Raw genomic sequence first — 17,679 nt, 5'->3', positions numbered from 1 at the left:
GTGACGGTGCAGAAGTACGGGGGGAAGGTGCCCTACCACCGCAGACCCGTTACCGGCAAGGAGTACATGGATATCAACACCCTCATTCAGAGGGAGCTGAAAAAGGCTCCGCGCTTCCTGGCTGCGTGCTGTGAGTCTGATGGGACCAACCTGGTCATCCTCACCACAGCCCCACGGGGCTTTAAGTCCGGTGACCGCATGACCTGGTTTGTCCTTTTCCACAACGTGGCTGGCACCGGTTACTACCTGTGTCCGGTGGGGCTGGAGGTGCTGGTGGACCATGGGGACCTCCAGGTCTCCCGTTGGCAGCTGCACAAAGTCTTCTACAGCGGCCGGTACTTTGCCAGCACAGGGGATCTGGAACAGGGGTTTGTGGCCGGTGTGCTGGAGGTTGTCAGACTCAAGCAGCCCCAGGCTGATGCAGTGCTGGGCTCAATGAGGCCCCGGCGCCCGCCTGAGTCCCCAGGTCCACTGCAGTTTGAGCCCCAGGGTCCCCGCTACAGCATCAGGGACAATCGCATCACCTTCCAGGGCTGGAGCATCGCCTTCGGCATGAACCCCAACACCGGCCCGCGCCTCTTTGACATCAGGTACCGTGGGGAGAGGATTGTCTACGAGCTGAGTCTCCAGGAAGCGTTAGCCCTGTACGGCTCCAACTGCCCTGGGGGCATGTCCACCCGCTACCTCGACGGGAGCTTTGGCATTGGCAGGTTTGCCTATGAGCTGGTCCAGGGCCTCGACTGCCCTTACACAGCGACCTACGTGGACCGGCACTACCTGGCAGAGACAGATACTCCCAAAACCAACCAAAACTCACTCTGCATTTTTGAGCATGACTCTGCCCTCCCTCTGAGGCACCACTTCTCCGACTCGCAGTCCTTCTACTATGGCGGGCTGCGGAAAAACACGCTGGTCATCCGTACCATCTCCACGCTCATTAACTACGACTACATCTGGGACTTCATGTTCCATGGCAGCGGGGCTGTGGAGGTCCGGGTGCATGCCACTGGCTACATCAGCTCCTCCTTCTTCCATGGCCAAGGCACTGACTATGGCAACAGGGTTGGGCCCCACACGCTGGGGACGATGCACCTCCACCACATCCACTACAAGGTGGACCTGGATGTTGATGGTAGGTCTGGCCACCTTTGTGCATGGCTGTGGTTTACTGTGGCCTGAGGCTCTTCCTGGGGTGCAGGGCTCGAGAGGGTTTTCTCTTCTGCTTCACAGGGCAGCTGAATTCCCTGGAGACCCAGGACATGGAGTACGAGTTTGTCAAAGATCCCTGGAGCACACAGAACACCATTGAGCGGCCATACCTCCGCAGGGCAAGGCTGGAGAAGGAGGATGAGGCAGCATTCCCACTCAATGCCCCTATGCCCCGCTACCTCTCCTTTGTCGGCCCCAACCCCAACAAGTGGGGGCACCCACGCAGCTACCGGGTCCAGATCATCAGCTTCGCCGGGAAGCACCCACCAACAGCTCCATGGAACCGTCCATCAGCTGGGGCAGGTGGGTGCCAGGGCTGGGGAGCGTGTGGCCTCAGCTGCTTCTGCTCCTGGCGGAGGGAGACCCTCACCTCTGGGTAGGCCGGCACCAGGCTGCAGGGAAGGGTTAAACAGCAAACATGCATAGCTTTTGGCTCTGAAATTTCCTTGAAGTGTTGCTCAATAACATCTGCTCCTGGTAGTTCACAGGCAGGAATCTGACCTCACGTCAGACTAATTTAGAGCAACCCCATGTGTTTTTCCCTTTGAGGGGAAGTAGGCTGCAGGACAAATTCCTAGGGGAAGCACTGGCATCGCCAGGTTGTGATATCTTCCCAAGAGGACAGAACGTCTTTTGGAGAATGCTTGGGATAAGCACGGTCCAGTCTCAGTGCCAGGGTGAGCTGATGGAGCTCATGCTGGGGAAGCCTGTGTGGGGGAGAAGTAGCTGTGGCTTGAGGGAGCGCATCAGGTGTTGAGTGGCAGCATTTGTGCCTGGATCCATTCATGTTTCACAGCAATGCTGGAAAAGCCACGGGGGGATCCCCCTCAAGCTCGAAGATGCTGGGGCTGTTGCCCTGCTGGCCCTTTCCCTCCCCACTCCAGGGCAGACCAGGGATGCATCCAGCCCCAGTTTGCCAGTGCACCCCAGCTGGCAATGCCATGGCTGCCCTGCCCTGTGCTGGCATGGATAAGCCCCTCTGACCCCTGTGCTGCCAGGTACCAGCTGGCCGTCACCCGGAGGAAGGAGGAGGAGCCCAGCAGCACCAGCATCTACAACCAGAATGACCCCTGGACTCCCACTGTTGCCTTTGCTGACTTCATCAACAACGAGACCATCACCGGCCAGGTAAGCTGGGGTCCCTGGGATGGAGAGAAGCTGAGCCTTGTGGGGGCCATGCCGGCTCCTGCCCTGCCCAGAGGCTTCACCCATTCCAGAGCCAGACTGAGCAGCTGCTGGGCTGGCAGAGTCCTGCTCAGCCTGACAGATGCCTCATTCCTCTTCTCCCCAGGACTTGGTTGCCTGGATCACTGTGGGGTTCCTGCACGTCCCTCATGCTGAAGATGTCCCCAACACGGTGACCGTGGGGAACGGTGTCGGCTTTTTCCTGAGGCCCTACAACTACTTCAACGAGGACCCCTCAGTGGATTCATCTGACAGCGTCTACTTCAGCAGTGAACAGGACACAGGGGCGTGTGGGACCAATCCCCTTGCCTGCCTATCCTCTGCTGCTGCCTGTGCCCCCCACCTGCCCCCCTTCCACTTTGGGGGCTTCCTCAACCTCAGCCTGGCCCCGCCGCTCGGCGGGCTCTGATGGGCCAGGGGCTGCTGCTGGCTGTCGGGTGGGTGCTCAGAGGGGCTCTGTCCCACACCAGGGTGTTGCATGCTCAGGGTGTTGCATGCTCAGGGTCAGGTTTTCAGAGAAGCTCAGTTCTCATTTCAGCACTGCTAAAGGAGGATACAAAGCCTCTGAAAAACAGCCTTTGGCAGTGACTTTTTTTATTTCATCCAGGATGTCACCCTGTGCACTGTGGGGTGCCCGTAGCCACTCCCCTCCTCTGGCATGGGGCTCTCACCACCTTCCCAACGTCGGTGCACACAGGGTGACGGTCCTGGCCGAGGTTGTCCATAGTACAAAGCTGCAGCTGCCCTTGGAGCTGTGGTCCACCCGAGGTTTTGCCCACAGTGGCAGGAGTGAGTGGTGTGGCGCTGCTGTGGAGCTGCCACAGGACGCCCCAAGCATCCTCCCCAGCCACGCAGCCATTGCAGTATCAAGGCCACCGGGCCCAGGCACCGCCAAGCTCTGGCCGCTGCTGCAGTGCCAAGTCTGCAGATGGAGACGGTGCACTGGGCTAGCCAGGAGGCTGCTGGAGGAGCCCACAGCTGGGCCTCCGGATGGGCAGTCCCCGGGCTGGGCTGTCCCGTGTCCGCCCTTCCCAATAAACAGGCACTCGAGTGCTTTCCCTGGACAAACTCGCGTAGCTCATGGGTGCTGCTGTGGCTCTTGTGGCCGGGGCCAGACCCCGGCATGGCTGATGCGGTGGGAGCTGATGGCCTGTAAGGGATGGCCCTGGCTCAGCTCTGCGGGGGTCCAAGGGATGTGGGGCCACCTCAGTGCCCGGCACAGTGCCTGGCATGGAGCAAACAAGGGAGTTAATGTTTAACAGTTGTTCTGAGCTGTGTTAATCAGTCCTGGGCTTGGCTGCTGCCCAGCGTGCTCAGCCCCCCTGTGTGGGGACCCTCCTTCTACACCCCCAGCTGCACGTGCAGCTCTGGGCTGCAGGATCCCACAGCCTACAGAGCCCATCCTCCCTGTGCCCGGCTGGGATGGGGACACCAAGAAGCTTGGTGAGGCCAGTGCCATCCCTGGCACACGGCTGCAGGTGCTAAGCACTCACCAAGGTGTCCCTGGGGGCATGGTGGGTATCCATCCCCTCTGACCCCTTGCTGTAGTGGATGGGTTTGTCCAGAACCATGGTGTGAGGGGCTCGAGAAACCCTAATGGCTGTGGCGTGTCCCCCTGGGAGCCAGCTCAGCTTGCTGCAGCACAGGGGAGTGGGGGTGGGAGGAGGGGGCAAATAAGGCCACGGCTCAGTGTGAGGCTGCAGTGGTCCCTGGGTGCCCTGGGGTGACAGCAGGGGCTGTGCTCAGAGGCTTCTCTCAGGCCTTGTGCGAGAGGAAGGTTGTGGCCAGCCAGCGTCCTGCCCACGGCCACGTGCCCACGTGTGTGTGGTGCCGCCTGGACTCTGCTCGTGTGCTGATGCAGTGACCAGAACACTGCCACAGCCCAGCCTGCACCTTGAGGCCATCTGGGAACATTCTGGACCAAACACTGGCACCTGCCATAGCTGCATCTGGAACCTTGGGAATCACGGGGACACCCAGAGCCAGCTGCTGCCACTGCAGTCACACGGCTCCTGGGCTGCCAGCTGGTCCTGGGCTCGGTGTGCACAGACCCAGGGCAGAAATCAGGCTCCCCCAGCCTGGCCCCATTCCTTGCCTGAGAAAGCCAGCCAGCCACTTTACAGAGCACATCCCCAGCCATGCTGCTGCCAGGGCTGTTTGGTGCAGGGGATGAGCTGGACCCCAAGCAATTGTCAGACTGGCCAGGATGCAGAACCCTGCAGTGCCCAGGCAGCTCCATCTGCCCTGCCCTGCCTCAGGTCCACACAGTGACTTTGGGGCCAGGGATTTATCCACAGGGCAGGGATGGAGTAACACTGGGACCGTGTGGACCCTGGCAGCTCTGGCACAGTCCTGACCTGTGGCATGTGCACCTGGCACTGCACAGGGGGGTACTGGGCCAAGCCACTCTGTCCTCTGTGCTGGGAGGGAGGAGGTGACTGCTTCCATCCTGCTTCCTGCCCACTCCCCACTATGGCCCCAGTTTTCCTGCAGTGACTTTTTCCAAGGGGACTGGAGTGCTAGTCCCCATCCCCCAACACCTTTTGCCCAGTTTTCTGCTGTGAAATCTCCTGTGAAGGATTTATTGCTGATGGTTTCAAAATATTTTTGGAACGGAAGCCAAGTCTGCTGCATTCCTTCACGCTGGCCAAAGCCACTCTCAGTTGACGACCCTGGAATGAGCTGTCAGGGAATTTGTTTTGCAAGAGTAATTCCATTTCTGTGCAAACTTCTGTTTTGTTGGGATGTTTTGTAGGTCAGGAGCTCAGTCCAGGGTCTGCGACCATCTGCCTTGGGTGCAGCAAGGCCAGGCTGGATAGGATGTGCCTGTGGGCTGAGTCTGTGGCCTTTGCCTGCTTCTCTCACAGGCCATCCATGCCCATATCCCAGGGAGCAAGGTTTGCCGGTGTTTCACCTGTCAGACCCCGTGGCTCCCTGGGCTCTGCACGGGCAGAGGGGCAGGATGGGGCCTGGAGCTCCTGCTGTTTGTGAGCAGGACTCAGTACTGGACACAGTTCCCACAGAGGCAAACAGCACAGGGCAGTGGTTCAAGGATGTTGACCTGGGTTTTCTCAGGAGGGAGATAAGTGATGCATTTCACTGGCTGTTGATCATTAACGCCTTGCTGCCTGTTCAGCTGCGGTGGCTGCTGTCTGGGCACCCTGTGCTGCTGCCGCAGGGCTGTGTGTCTTTGCAGTTGTGGATGATAAAGCTGTGGTGCCAGCACTGCTACCAGGGACAGCAGAGTGTGGCTGGGGTTGAGGGGACAGCCATGGGCACCGCAGGATGAATGGGGTGTTCGGCTCTATCCCTGCAGCCTGGGGACAGATGCTCCTGATGGCGCAGGAGGTGTGGTGCTGGGAGGAGAAATGCTGTCCCTATTTGCAAAGGTCCTTTAGCCCCATACTAGAGATCAGAAGAACACGCCTGGCAGCCAGGAGCGTCCCAGGCCTGGCTGTCTGGGACTGCAGGGACCTCCAGGAATGGCTTTGAAAGTTTCCCATTATGCGAAGTCCTGGTTAAATTAGCCTGGCAAAGGAGGAGGGCGGTGGGCAGTCTGCCCTCTGCTCCACACACCTGCTCCACGCTCCTGGGCATCCTTGCCATGCTGCAGTGGTGGTTCATGGGGGGATGGCAGAGAGATGAGAGCAATTGTCAGCCCCGGACACGGCAGCTCTGCAGGACTGTCACACAGAGCGTGGGATAACGGAGCAAAGGCTGCGGTTCAGTCGGAGCAGCTGAACTGTGGTGTTGGATAGCCGGAGGAGCCAGGGCTGCAGGGTCCCCCCGAGCGAGGGGATGGGGCTGGGTAGGGGATGGGGCTGGGGCTGGAGCACCTGCACTTCACGTGCCCTCAAAGCCCGTTTTCCCCTTTTACGTAAGTTGTTCCAAACATGTTTGTTACAACCTCCTGGTGATGTACCTTTGGAAAGAGTGGTTTTGGGTCCAAAGATCAGTGCTGGGACGGCGACCTGCCCGCCGCAAACAAGACCCTGCAGAGTATAAAACCCCAGTGGCACAGTGGAGTACGGGACAGCCAGAGCCACGCCGAGGGCAGCGGCAGCAGGGCAGGATGGAGGCCAACATGAACCTCCTGCACGACGCAGGCATCCGGACAACACACTGGCTGCAGCAGCGCTTCCAGGGCTCCCAGGACTGGTTCCTCTTCATCTCTTATGCCGCTGATCTCAGGAATGCTTTTTTTGTCCTCTTCCCCATCTGGTTCCACTTCAGTGAAGCGGTGGGCATCAGGCTCATCTGGGTGGCTGTAATCGGAGACTGGCTCAACCTCGTCTTCAAGTGGTGAGTGGCCCTGAGCCAACACTCCCACCGAGTGTGTTGGCACACCTGGACTGGTGAGGGCCAGATGGGTGCTCTCGGCCCCAGTGCTGGAGTAGAAGAAAGACCAGAGTTCAGCCCCAGCTGGGCAGTGACAACAGTCACTCCTTCCCAAGCCATGCAGCGACAGCTCCCCTCTTCCCAGTGCCAAGCAGAGAGATGGAGCTTCCTGCAAACAGAGCTTCCCATCAGCCAGGGCTGTGGTGCTGCCTGGAGGGATCTTCACAGAGCCCCTCACCACAGGAGGTCACATTGACTTGCTTCCAGGAAGTTCTTGCTCTTCCCGCTCAGGGCTGGGGATGGGGACATGGACAGGCAGTGCCAGCTGTCAGAACCAAGCAATCAGCTGGCTGCTGTGTCTGTCAGGACGCCCTGGACCACTTGTGGGTCCTTTGCTTCTTCCATCCCCCAGCACAGATCTAAAGTTGCAGCTGTGCCCAGGACCTCCCCAGATCCCTTCTCTTTTCTTTTCAGGATCCTCTTTGGGGAAAGACCATACTGGTGGGTCCTTGACACGGACTATTACGGCAACAACTCTGCACCAGAGATCCAGCAGTTCCCGCTCACCTGTGAGACTGGCCCTGGTAGGGTTCCCCAAGCACTGGTAGGGTCCCCCAGCCCCAGCAGGTTGACCTGCACACACAAGGAGGGAGGTGCTGGCCTGGCCAGGGCTGTGGCTGGCAGCCCGCAGGTGGCACATGCCCCTGGACAGCTCTGGAGAGAGGGCCACTACTGCTGTGCTCCTGGGGACACTGCCTGTGCCTGCAGTGGAAGGAGGCAGGGCAGCCCCTGCGAAGAGCAGACCTTGACCCTTGGTGCAGCTGTGGTGGTTCAGTGCAAACCCCTGCCTGTGCTCGGCTCTGGCCCATGCAGAGTCTGACCTGGGTCTCTCTTCTTGCCCAGGAAGCCCATCTGGCCATGCCATGGGTGCAGCAGGCGTGTACTACGTCATGGTGACGGCCCTCCTCTCTGCTGCTGAGGGAAAGAAGCAGTCAAGGACACTCAGATACTGGTAAGCTGTGTGCCAAAACCACCTGTGCTAGGCAGAGGCAGCTCCAGCACTGAGAGGCACAGCCAAGCCCATCAAGGCACAAAGCTGTGGACTGACAGCTGGGTTGAGGCACCTCGGGTAGGGTCTGCATGAGGACAGGCTCAGCAGGTAGCCAGGCATTGGTTGGAGTAGGTGATGGCAGTGCCACGGGCAGGGCAAGCTGGCCCTGGCACTGACAGGGCCACCTGTCCCTCACAGGGTGCTGTGGACAGTGCTTTGGATGGGGTTCTGGGCAGTTCAGGGCTGCGTCTGTGTGTCCCGAGTCTTCATTGCTGCTCACTTCCCCCACCAGGTGATTGCAGGGGTTTTCTCAGGTGAGTGTATCGGACCCCCCATCCCTTTCCCTGCAGCACCATTGTGCTGGGCTGCAGCACCTGCAGCTCTGACCAATGCTCCCACCTTGTTACCGGCAGGGATGGCCGTGGCCAAGACCTTCCATCATGTCCGCTGCATCTACAATGCCAGCTTCCGTCGGTACCTGGGCATCACCTTGTTCCTCTTCAGCTTCACCCTGGGTTTCTACCTGCTGCTCTGGACGTTCGGCGTGGACCTGCTCTGGACGCTGGAGAAGGCGCAGAAGTGGTGCAGCCACCCTGAGTGGGTCCACATTGACACCACTCCCTTTGCCAGCCTCCTCCGTAACCTGGGCATCCTCTTCGGGCTGGGGCTGGCCCTCAACTCCCACATGTACCAGGAGAGCTGCCAGTTAAAGCAGGGCCAGCAGCTGCCCTTCCGCCTGGGCTGCATCGCTGTCTCCCTCCTCATCCTCCACATCTTCGATGCCTTCAAGCCACCCTCCCACATGCAGCTGCTCTTCTACGCCCTCTCCTTCTGCAAGAGTGCAGCTGTGCCGCTGGCTACTGTCAGCCTCATCCCCTACTGCCTCTCCCAGCTCTTGGCCACGCAGGACAAAAAGGCTGCCTAAGGCAGGCAGACACCCCGGCCCTGGGCTCAGGGGCAGCTACCAGGCCCTGGGTGCGCCTCAGCCACTGTTTGCTTCCCGCTGAATCCGCACAGGCTGACCCTGCCCTGGGAGCGGGCCATGGAGGCCGGGCCAGTGGTGCTGGGTGGCTCCCACAACACGGACCCACAGTGTCAGTCACGCCGGTCTGTGGCTGGCTGAGGGCACGGAGAGCCCTGCATGCCCACGACTCCCCTGCTGTCCCTCCTGCACCCACAGGTGGGGATCACCTGCCCAGGACTCAGCAGCAGCAGCAGCGGGAGGTCCTGCACTCCCTTGCAGCTCGTGGGGACAATGCCACCTCCGCACTGCAGGACTAGGGATGGCACCAGTCCCACTGGGGACTGGGAGAAGGGTTTTCACCTCTGCGTGTCTGGGGTCTGCTGAAGAGGCAGCTCTGTGACAGGAATGGGCAGACACTGTGACATGGAGATAAAGTGCCAGTGTGGGGACCCCCCCAGCCCTGGGACGGTCGGTATTCGCCCCTGTGTGACGCGGCGTGGGGGGCACGGACGCCCATGTGTGTACAAACTGAACCTGCATCTCTGCACACATGACAGGGGGGTGTGCTTGTGCACAGGAGGTATTTTATTAAAGCTGAAGGTTGTTGAGCTGGTGAGTCTGTGTCCCGCTGGCCAGCACCATGGGATGGGGGATGAGCTCCTGGGCGCAGGGCTGTGGCACGGCCTGCAGATGGTAGAGGAAGGACATTTCTCCTGGGTGCTGAAGACCCTCAACACCTTCAAGACACATTCAAGCCACTGGGAAGGGCACAGCCTGGTGCCCTGGTTCTTTACCTTTTGTCCTGAGGTGCAGCTGAACACTGACAGCACAGTGGGGGCAATGAGCTGCTTTTTGTGCTGTTCATCCAAGTATTCTGGGTGTACCTTGTGTCAGGAACAGGGACAAACTTGTGTCACCTTGCTGCTTACAGAAACAAGCTCAGCTCTGGGACCAACTGGCTCAGCTGGGGCTGTGCTGAGCCCCCAGGGTGTTGGGGACAGAGCTGGCATTTAGCTGTGCTGTGGGGTTTGGGTCAGGCCTCTGCCACCTCAGTCTCCCAGCCCCTGCCTCGGCCCAGTGCTCACTCGGCAGCAGAAGTCCTGTGGGCTCAGCCTGCTGCCTTCCAAGCTGTGCAGGCTGTACAGCCTGGCTATGAACGCTCTCAGTAAACATCCTCACTCAGTCTGAGAGAGCCAAAAATAGATAGGGAGGTGCAGATACTTTCTTCCTGCCAGACCCTCTGTGTGCATGTGCAGGATCGCTCCCAAAGCACCAGCCCCTGCAGCACTGACCCCACACCCAGTTCCAGGCCTCAGTGGTGCTCCCTGTCTTCTGACGCCATCCCAACAGCTCAGCCACAGGCTGTGGCCATGCAGCAGTCACAGCAGCCATGGGCAGGAACACAATCTGCTGGGGCTGCTCCATCCCCTTGTTCATGACAGATAAACTTCCTTAGGATGGAGGTTTCTTTTATTCTATTTCTCTGTTTATTACTAACATCTGGAGTAAACCCGTCATGCCATTTCTAGCAAGAAGGGGAAGGGTAAATTCTCAAATTACCTGGTGTGCCCTGTTGTGGCTCCACAGCACACTTTAGTTCCTCCAGAGGAGACTGCAGCAGCTCCAGGACCTGCCTGGGCAGGAAAGGTGAGCTGAGGGAACACTGGGAACAGCCTGATCCCGAGGGAATTTACAGCTGCATCAGCCTGAGACACTACCGATGGTCAGAAAACGGCCAGTAACAACTGTGCCCTACCAAGGGAAAGGACTTGGTACATGGTGGGGAATGATCTCCTGCCTGTGGGACACCTGCTCTCCCTCCCAGCTGCTCCCTGCCCAGCCCAAGGTTTCTGGGAGGACCAGTTGCCTCTTGCTTGAGTGCTTGTGCCAAGCAGCTCCTCCTCAGCAACTGGTGCAAAGCAAAACGCCCCAATGTACTGCCAGTGGGAGGCCCCTTCTGGGTTTAGGAACCCTACAGAGTGGTTAACTAAGGACTACGTTAATCCCTGTACCATCTGCCTTGAGAAATGAGCCCTTGCAGCAAAGCGTCCATGGCAGATCCCCTCCCCATTTCCGTGAGCACCAAACCAGCCCGTGCAGAGCATGTGCACACCAGCTCTTGGGTTCAGGTCTTTATTCTCTGGTAGAGAAGTTAGTGGAGCCTATGCAAACAAAGGGAAGACAAACCTACTTTGAGAATTGTTTCTTATGCTTCAGGGTTTTGATGGCTAATGAATTCCTGGAGCAGAGCTTGCACTTCTCCTCGACGGCTCATCTTGGCTGCCTTGCCCTGGAAGCGGCCGCGCTTCCCAGCTCCTTTCCCACCCAGCAGTTCTGCCACCCTGCAGCAACAACACCACAGGCTGAAGCCCAACCTGCTCCAGGCAGCAAACACGGATCCATGCCTGGATCACACTGTGCAGCTGCTCAGTCTGCAACATCAGAATTCTTACTCATGTTAAACAAATCACAAAACATGTTACCTGGGACCTAAATTTTCAACTGCTTCAACAGGTCCAGCTAGAAGGAAGAGTCCTGCTTCTTTTTCATCTCCCACAGTCAGGAATAGCAGGGTTTCCTGTGGACAGAGATGGGCCTTGCTCCAGATAAATCAGTGCCCTCCTCATCCAAGAAGAGGACAAACACTGGCTACAGCAAACTGACAGTTCAAAAGTCTGCACGCATTACTGGACTGAGATTGCTTGAAAAAAGTAAAAGGGAAGTGGCAACTGAACCTTTTGTGCTCAGTCATGTGCTGTTGGGACAGAGAAGTACCAGGGTATCCCAAGTTTAAAGGATACAGCTGGCAGTTGAACTAGCTGATTGTGACTGAAACCTTCTCTTCTTTCTATTCTACATCTACTTAATCCTATCCTAACCTATTTCAGCCAATGAGCGCTCCTGGGGGATAAGGTTCTTCCCCAGTGCTCTGAATTCTCACTGCTGGTGATTGCCCTACAGACTGAGGTTGCTGGGGACAGGTAACCTCAGGTACCTGTCAAAGGAACCAGATCTGCAGCTCATGACTGTGGCAGGAACAGCAGCCTGTCCAGCCTCTGTCCATGCATAACTGGGGTGAAAAACCAGTGGTGTCAGTTTAGTCTTCATCAGCAACTCACCTCTGTCCCAATCTCATTAGCGATGATGTTCATAAATTCAGAATCACCCTCTTTCCTGTATGGAGGGATAAAAAAACACTTCAGAAGGAAGCAAAAACTCCCTCTAGAGTACAAAACCTCAATCAGAACCCAAATGCCTGACCAGGGATTTTGGTGTCTTGCTCTTATTTGTCTATATATGTAAGTACTTGCTGAGCACTCCTGTGGACATGTTAGGAATTATTTAAGTGTTGTCTTTAAGAAATAGAGCTCCCTGGTTTTATTTGAAAATATCAAGTGCAGAGGATATTAGATGGACACAGTAATTTCTCAGCTACAAAACCAGAAGAATTCAGTGACTGAATTAACAAACAGATTCCTTTAATTAGGCAACTTTGCAGCAGGCTGAGGCAGTTTAATATTCTACTTATTTCACTGAGAAAACAAGCTGAACAGGTGTGAGAGATCCACACATAAAATGTGTGGGATGCCGTTGGCCCCTCTTTCCCTGAGCTCCCCCATACCTGTGCAGTACAAACAGCTGCCTTGGAGCAGGTTTGCTCTTGAAGTCCCGGGCTATCAAAACAGCAATGTCTCTAAGCAGGTTCAGGTTATTCTGAAAGAAAAGCAAATGAACTGTACTGCAGCTGGAGAAGTCAGCGTGAACACAGTTGTGTTCCCAGAGGTTTGAGCACTTTTCATAATAGCCACAAAAACGGAAGCCTACGACTTGATTCCCAGTTACCAAAACTAAAGCTCAGGTCTACAGGAAATAGTGACAACCCACTTTTCCCAGCCATTCTTGTACCTTCTGGAGCAGTTTCACAGAGCTCTGCAGTCTCCTCACAGCCTCTACATGCTCACCCGGTCCATTTCTGAAAGAAATGGGAGACTTTGGATCACTGCTGGCAAGGACAAAGGAAGGATTTCTCAGAGGAGCAAAGAGTGAAGACGAAATAACAGAAGTGGAAAGGGTATTACTTGAGCAGGGAGGTTAGAGCCTTCTCAGTATTGTGACTTTGCTCGATTGACTTCAGCACTCTGTTTCCCGCCAAGAAAACCAAGTTGGTTTTGTTTTTTTTCCCTTTTTCCACGCCAAGGAGTTTAATAACCTTAAAAAGAAAATCAACCTGGTCAGAACAGCATTTTGGCAATACACACGGGTGGCCAGTTCCTGCCAGATTATGTCTTGTGGTGAATATTGACTCTCTGCCAGTGAAAATAAATTGATGAAAATCAACCATGAAGTCAACATACCAAAAACAAGGTATGGTGCTACAGTGGAATTTATGCAATTCTCTAGCCATGAGATGTACTCTACAAGGCATCTGGACGTCTCTGCTGGGAAACAGACTCCAACCAATGACTGAGAAGGCACAAATACTTAAAGGCAGGCCTAGAATTTTATTGCCATTTCCCTGCACAGAAGATTTCTCATCCATGATGAGCACTCAAAAATATCAGAACTTTAAGCAGAGGGAACATGCCAACAGCCCTGGCAGTGCAAGAACATCACTGATGCACACAGGGCTGAGTTCTGCTACAAGGAAACAAAAGAGCCTGAGGCTGCCAGCCTGTGTGTGACCCTCCTGTGACTCCCTCAGCCTGGGGCTCCCTCAGCCTGGGGCTGCTGCCACCCCCTTCCCCATCAGGACAGTCTTGAGCAGCCTGTGGATCCCAGGGACTTTGGCTGTGTTCTGTGTGGAGTGTGGCTCCCAGAGGCAGCCCACCTGCAGCTACACACCTGGAGGTCACTCAGGTTGGAGACATGAGTCCCACAGCACAGGTTGGAGTCAATGCCTTTGATGTCCACAACACGCACTGGCCCTACGTGGTCATCGGGCAGCCCTCGGCTCCTCACCTGGCAGAGGAGAACAGTGACAAACACAGGGACATTTGTGCTCAGTCATTCCCGTCCCACGAATACCATCAGCTCTCTCCCACCACTCACTGTTTCAACTTCAGGGTCATCTGCAGCCAGTTCCCTCACTGTTACAGGGACCCTGTCCCGGATTTTCTCGTTCACGCTCTTCTCTAGGGCTGTGACCTGCTCTGCTGTCACCAAGGGGGTGTCCAGCTCAATGACACTTCGCTGACGGCCCAGCTCCCTGCACCAGGGAAGAACATCTGCTGCTGTAGCTGAGACCAGCTGGGAGGTCCCTTTGTGCATCCCACTGGTGGGAATGTGGTGACTGAAACAAAACAGATTTCCCTCTTCTCCCTGTTATGTTCAAAGCACCAGATGGAAACCAAACACTTGAGGAGGACAAGACAGAGCAAACATTTTGTACAGCTTCTCTCCAGGTCAGTCACCTCTCCTGTGACATCTGAGCTCAAGTGAAATGTCCAAATTGCTTTTGGTGTTTCAGTGTTCAGGCTTTGTGCAAGGAAGCATGGTGGCATGTGCCAAACAAGAAAACACTGGGGTCAAAAGGAACCTTTATCCTGCTCACCATGAAGTCGTCTTGAATCCAAACATCTGTTCTGCAATGGCACTGATGAGATGCTGTCCTGGAAAGAGACGTGCAAGCACTAGCTCTGAGTGCCACTGCTATTTTCAGTCAGGCTGTGTCTTTGCTGTTGACATTCTCCACAACAGGCAAGTGCTGGATGCTATGGGGCTCCTGCCAGTGCTCAAGAACAGCGAGGAGACAGCTCTGGCCTCATGGGCCTCGGGTCCAGGCAGCACTACAGCACACGCTGGGGGCTGCAAGGCAGGTTGAACTTTCCCTTCCAAACCTGTTTTCGGTAGGTTTGTTAACAAACCAAGGAGAGCTTGCAGAGGGGCACCTGCTGCCTCCAGCAGCCCCAGGAACAGACTGTGCACACAGAACACAGGTAGGTTTCACCCTACCCTGACCAGGGTGGGGACCGCACCCCCCGCCCAAGGCCGCACCGCCGGCACCCCCCGCGGGTGTTCCCGGGAGCCCCTCAGTACCGGCACGGACCTGAATGCTGCTGCATGTGGTCGAAGCGGCGCTCCCAGTCCAGCGACAGCAGCACTTCAGCGCCCGGTTCCAGCGCGGCCGGCACGAAATGCACGGCCTCGGGGCCCCGCCGGGTCACGCGCAGCACCGGCACGTCCCCGATGAGGCCGCGATCATCCGGCTGCGGGACACGGGACGTCAGTGCCGCCGGCCCCGGCCCGGCCCCCGCCCGGCCCGGCCCGTCCCTGCCCGTACCTGCCCGCCGCCCTCGGGGAAGAGGATGGTGTCCTCCAGCACCACCTGGAACCCGCGCACCGGCTCCCCGCCGCCCTCGGGCCGCAGCTCGGCCGCCCGGCACGACACCACCCTGGTGGTGAACTGAGACAGAGACGGTGGCGCCGTGAGGGCCCGCCCGGGCCTGCCCCACGCCCCGGCCCCGGCCCCACGCTACCTGCCGGGCCCAGCTGTCCCGCTGGCACCGGAACACCATCGCGACCGTTCGGCAGAAGCGACGCGAGACTGGCGGCGACAGCGGCCGCGGGCGGACAGGGCCTGGCAGCGGCGGCCGCCGTGCCGCGAGCGGGCGGAGCCTGCACGGTGACGCGCGGGCGCGCTCCCGCCGGCGGTGACGGCTCCCGAGCGCCCGGCGCGGCGGCGACCCGAGCGCCCGGCACACGGCTGCGGCAGTTCACGTTTATTGCCCCGTGCCCCGCGCGAGTAACCGCGTACGGGAGACCGGAGCGCTTCCGCCGCCCAGGGTCGGGAGCGCTGCTCGCGGCGAGGCACGAGCTGAGGCAGCCCCGCTTCCTCGGAGAACCCTGCCCGCGCTGCTCCTCGGTGCGTGTCCCCGGGGGCCTGGGCTTCAGTCATCCTGCGGGAGGGAGGAGCGAGGTGCCAGGGACTGGGCCGAGACCGGGCCAGCCCTGGTCGCAGCAGGTGGCACCAGCCAGTTGTCCCGGGGAGCGTTTCCACGCTGGCTCCAGGATCGGCTGCCCGAGGGGTGCAGCAGGAGTTGCTGCCGGTGTCCCGGAGCCGGCGGAAGGCTGAGGCTGGGCTGTGCTCGGCAGGGCATCAGGAAGCAGCTGGGTGGTGGTACTTACATCCAGGTCATCCATGGCTGGTGGGGGGCCTTTGTCTGTCACCTTCTCCAGCATCTGGATGGGAAACAAATGGCTGGATCCCCAAATGGCTGGTGTCCCCCCATCCCAAGCACCCATACAATGTGCCCCAGGATCCTGAGGCCGGTGGCCCAGCTCACCTCTGCGTACTGTTCCACCATGGCCCTCTCCACCTCCTCGTCCCCTTCCCAGTCTCGCCAGTTGTCAAAGTCCACGGAGAGCCAGGCTGGCTGTGGGCACAGAGAGCATCCCCTGAGGGGGGGAGCAGCACCGCGGGGACACACAGCCCAGGGGCAGCTCCTGCATAAGGTGAGGGGCCTTGTCAGACTGGGGAGGGGCAGGAAGCAGCAGTGTCCCTTTGCCTGCAGGCACTGGTCCTGATCCTGAGTGTGTCCAGGAAAAGGGGTGCCACATCCTTCCTGGAGGGCAGAAGTCTGTGACTAGAGGTGATTATCAGGTTGGGCTTTTTTGGGAGCTCTGTCTTGGGGTCCCCTGTGGGAGCCTCTGTGTCTGTCCTGGGGGCAGGTTGGTTCCTAGGAGCCACGAGGTGCTGAGTGGGCATAGCACACGTGCTGAGGCTGGTCCTGGCTGCCAGGTACCACACACACCTTGATGTTCTCCTTGGTGATACGTGGCCAGGCCACTTTCTCCTTCCACTTCCTCATAAAGCATGTGATGGAGCGGTCAGAGCGCTTCTCCCGTGAGTCCTGCCAAGAGATCAGGGGTGCCTCAGTGTCTGCCAGGTTCCTCTCTGCACAGGGTTAAAGCTCAGCCCTGCACAGGCTGTGAGGGACACAGACCCACAGAGACAGGTTGTTTCTGGCTCAAGACAGCACCGCGAGTATCAGCCCCAGGGTCAGGGCTCTCAGGCTCACCCCACTGAAGTTCTCAGGATGACAGCATCCAATGCTAAGCAGTGTTGCTCAAGACTGCACAGATTGGCCCTGACTCTGAGGCTGACAGAGGCTGTCGAAGAACTGTTTGTTGGCGGGAAACCTCACCTTGGAGTTGACCCTGGCATACAGGTTGATCTCGTTGTAGAACTCCACACCGTCTGCATTTTTGCAACTGCCAAAACATCGTAACAACCTGGCTTAGGAGAGAGCTGAGGCCATGCGTGCTCCCCTCTCACGGAGTCCTCCTTGCCCTCTGAAACACCCCCAGAGCAGGGCCATGTCGGTCGTTAGGGCAGTGGTAGCTCACCTGAACACCAACCGTTGGTCCTCGATGACGACCTTCACGTCCGTGCTGTCCTCGACACAGAACTCCAGGTACACGTACCGCGGCCGGTCGTACCACAGAGTCTTTGCAGGTTGCCTTGGGGAAGAGCAGACCAGCGGGAATCACCAGCGGGGCATTTCCCCGGTGCCCAGCAGTGCTCAGCAGGGCCCGCGCGGGGCACGGCGGGCGGGGGCGAGGGAGAGGCCCCGGACACGGGCTCTGCCTGGGCCGAGCCCCGGGACTGGCGGCGGGAGCCGGGAGGGTGCTGGCGGGGCGGTGGGCAGTGCACACTGGCCCCGGGACGCTCCCCTCTCCCGCCCCTCACGCCCTTGGCCGGGCAGTCGGCGGGGCCCGGCCGGCCTGTGTCCGCTCCCCTCTGCCTGGCCCGGCGCCGTTCCCCGCCGCTCCAGGTCAGAGGCTCCTGTCCCGTGGTGCCTCAGCCGGGCACCGGGCGCCGTGCATAGGTTCCGGGCGCTACCAGTCCCGTCCGGCCGTGCTCACCGCGCCATGGCGGTGCCCACCCGCCCCGCGCTATTTCGGGCCGGGGGCGCGGCTGCCGGGCGCGGGG

The 17,679-nt window shown here is 58.5% G+C and overlaps 5 protein-coding genes across 11 annotated transcripts in view; 2 read left to right on the top strand and 3 right to left on the bottom strand.

The window, feature by feature from the left end:
• On the top strand, window positions 1–2,968 carry LOC121664619 (membrane primary amine oxidase-like; the record flags this gene model as incomplete). Its single annotated transcript, XM_042028024.1, is given in 5 exon segments — window positions 1–1,132; window positions 1,231–1,467; window positions 1,470–1,512; window positions 2,208–2,337; window positions 2,501–2,968. Coding segments are annotated over 5 exon segments (1,845 nt in total), but the record flags the coding sequence as incomplete, so codon positions are not given.
• The window catches only part of BECN1 (beclin 1), a 20,815-nt gene extending 14,310 nt beyond the window's left edge, over window positions 1–6,505 (bottom strand). Inside the window, exon 1 of the mRNA XM_042027823.1 lies at window positions 6,479–6,505. Within this exon, the coding sequence (XP_041883757.1) occupies window positions 6,479–6,504 (26 nt within the window). The 5' untranslated portion in view covers window position 6,505. The remainder of the gene's footprint in view (window positions 1–6,478) is intronic.
• On the top strand, window positions 6,409–9,355 carry G6PC1 (glucose-6-phosphatase catalytic subunit 1). Its single transcript, XM_042027820.1, has 5 exons — window positions 6,409–6,696; window positions 7,207–7,316; window positions 7,636–7,744; window positions 7,982–8,097; window positions 8,197–9,355. The coding sequence occupies exons 1-5, from the start codon at window positions 6,467–6,469 to the stop codon at window positions 8,706–8,708; spliced, it is 1,077 nt and encodes a 358-aa protein (XP_041883754.1). The 5' UTR covers window positions 6,409–6,466; the 3' UTR covers window positions 8,709–9,355.
• On the bottom strand, window positions 9,299–15,363 carry LOC121664498 (alanyl-tRNA editing protein Aarsd1-like). 7 transcript variants are annotated; one of them, XR_006016024.1, is made up of 15 exons: window positions 15,224–15,363; window positions 15,028–15,150; window positions 14,794–14,953; window positions 14,299–14,356; window positions 13,797–13,953; window positions 13,590–13,706; window positions 12,827–12,957; window positions 12,654–12,720; window positions 12,370–12,461; window positions 11,867–11,921; window positions 11,231–11,325; window positions 10,939–11,089; window positions 10,308–10,381; window positions 9,542–9,631; window positions 9,299–9,431 (listed from the first exon to the last, which is right to left on the bottom strand). XR_006016024.1 is itself a non-coding variant. In XM_042027821.1 (12 exons), exons 1-12 carry the CDS (start codon window positions 15,260–15,262, stop codon window positions 10,954–10,956), a joined length of 1,230 nt encoding a protein of 409 aa, XP_041883755.1. In that variant the 5' UTR covers window positions 15,263–15,363; the 3' UTR covers window positions 10,867–10,953. The 7 variants fall into 7 exon arrangements, 1 of the variants encoding a protein (XP_041883755.1); XR_006016025.1 differs by having other exon boundaries at window positions 10,308–10,377; XR_006016023.1 differs by having other exon boundaries at window positions 9,542–10,381.
• Window positions 15,364–15,451: 88 nt separating this feature from the next.
• Window positions 15,452–17,673, bottom strand: PTGES3L (prostaglandin E synthase 3 like). The gene is made up of 7 exons (XM_042027826.1): window positions 17,613–17,673; window positions 17,094–17,207; window positions 16,892–16,958; window positions 16,499–16,597; window positions 16,031–16,120; window positions 15,873–15,926; window positions 15,452–15,643 (listed from the first exon to the last, which is right to left on the bottom strand). The coding sequence occupies exons 1-7, from the start codon at window positions 17,618–17,620 to the stop codon at window positions 15,635–15,637; spliced, it is 441 nt and encodes a 146-aa protein (XP_041883760.1). The 5' UTR covers window positions 17,621–17,673; the 3' UTR covers window positions 15,452–15,634.
• Window positions 17,674–17,679: the final 6 nt, after the last annotated feature.

This window comes from Corvus kubaryi, unplaced genomic scaffold, assembly GCF_017639235.1.
Source record: "Corvus kubaryi isolate FWS band 111438036 unplaced genomic scaffold, C.kubaryi_AGA036_p1.0 37301, whole genome shotgun sequence".
In the NCBI taxonomy this organism is placed as follows: domain Eukaryota; kingdom Metazoa; phylum Chordata; class Aves; order Passeriformes; family Corvidae; genus Corvus; species Corvus kubaryi.
The sequence above is the reverse complement of the archived record's forward strand: the minus strand, read 5'-3'. Positions and strand labels throughout refer to the sequence as shown.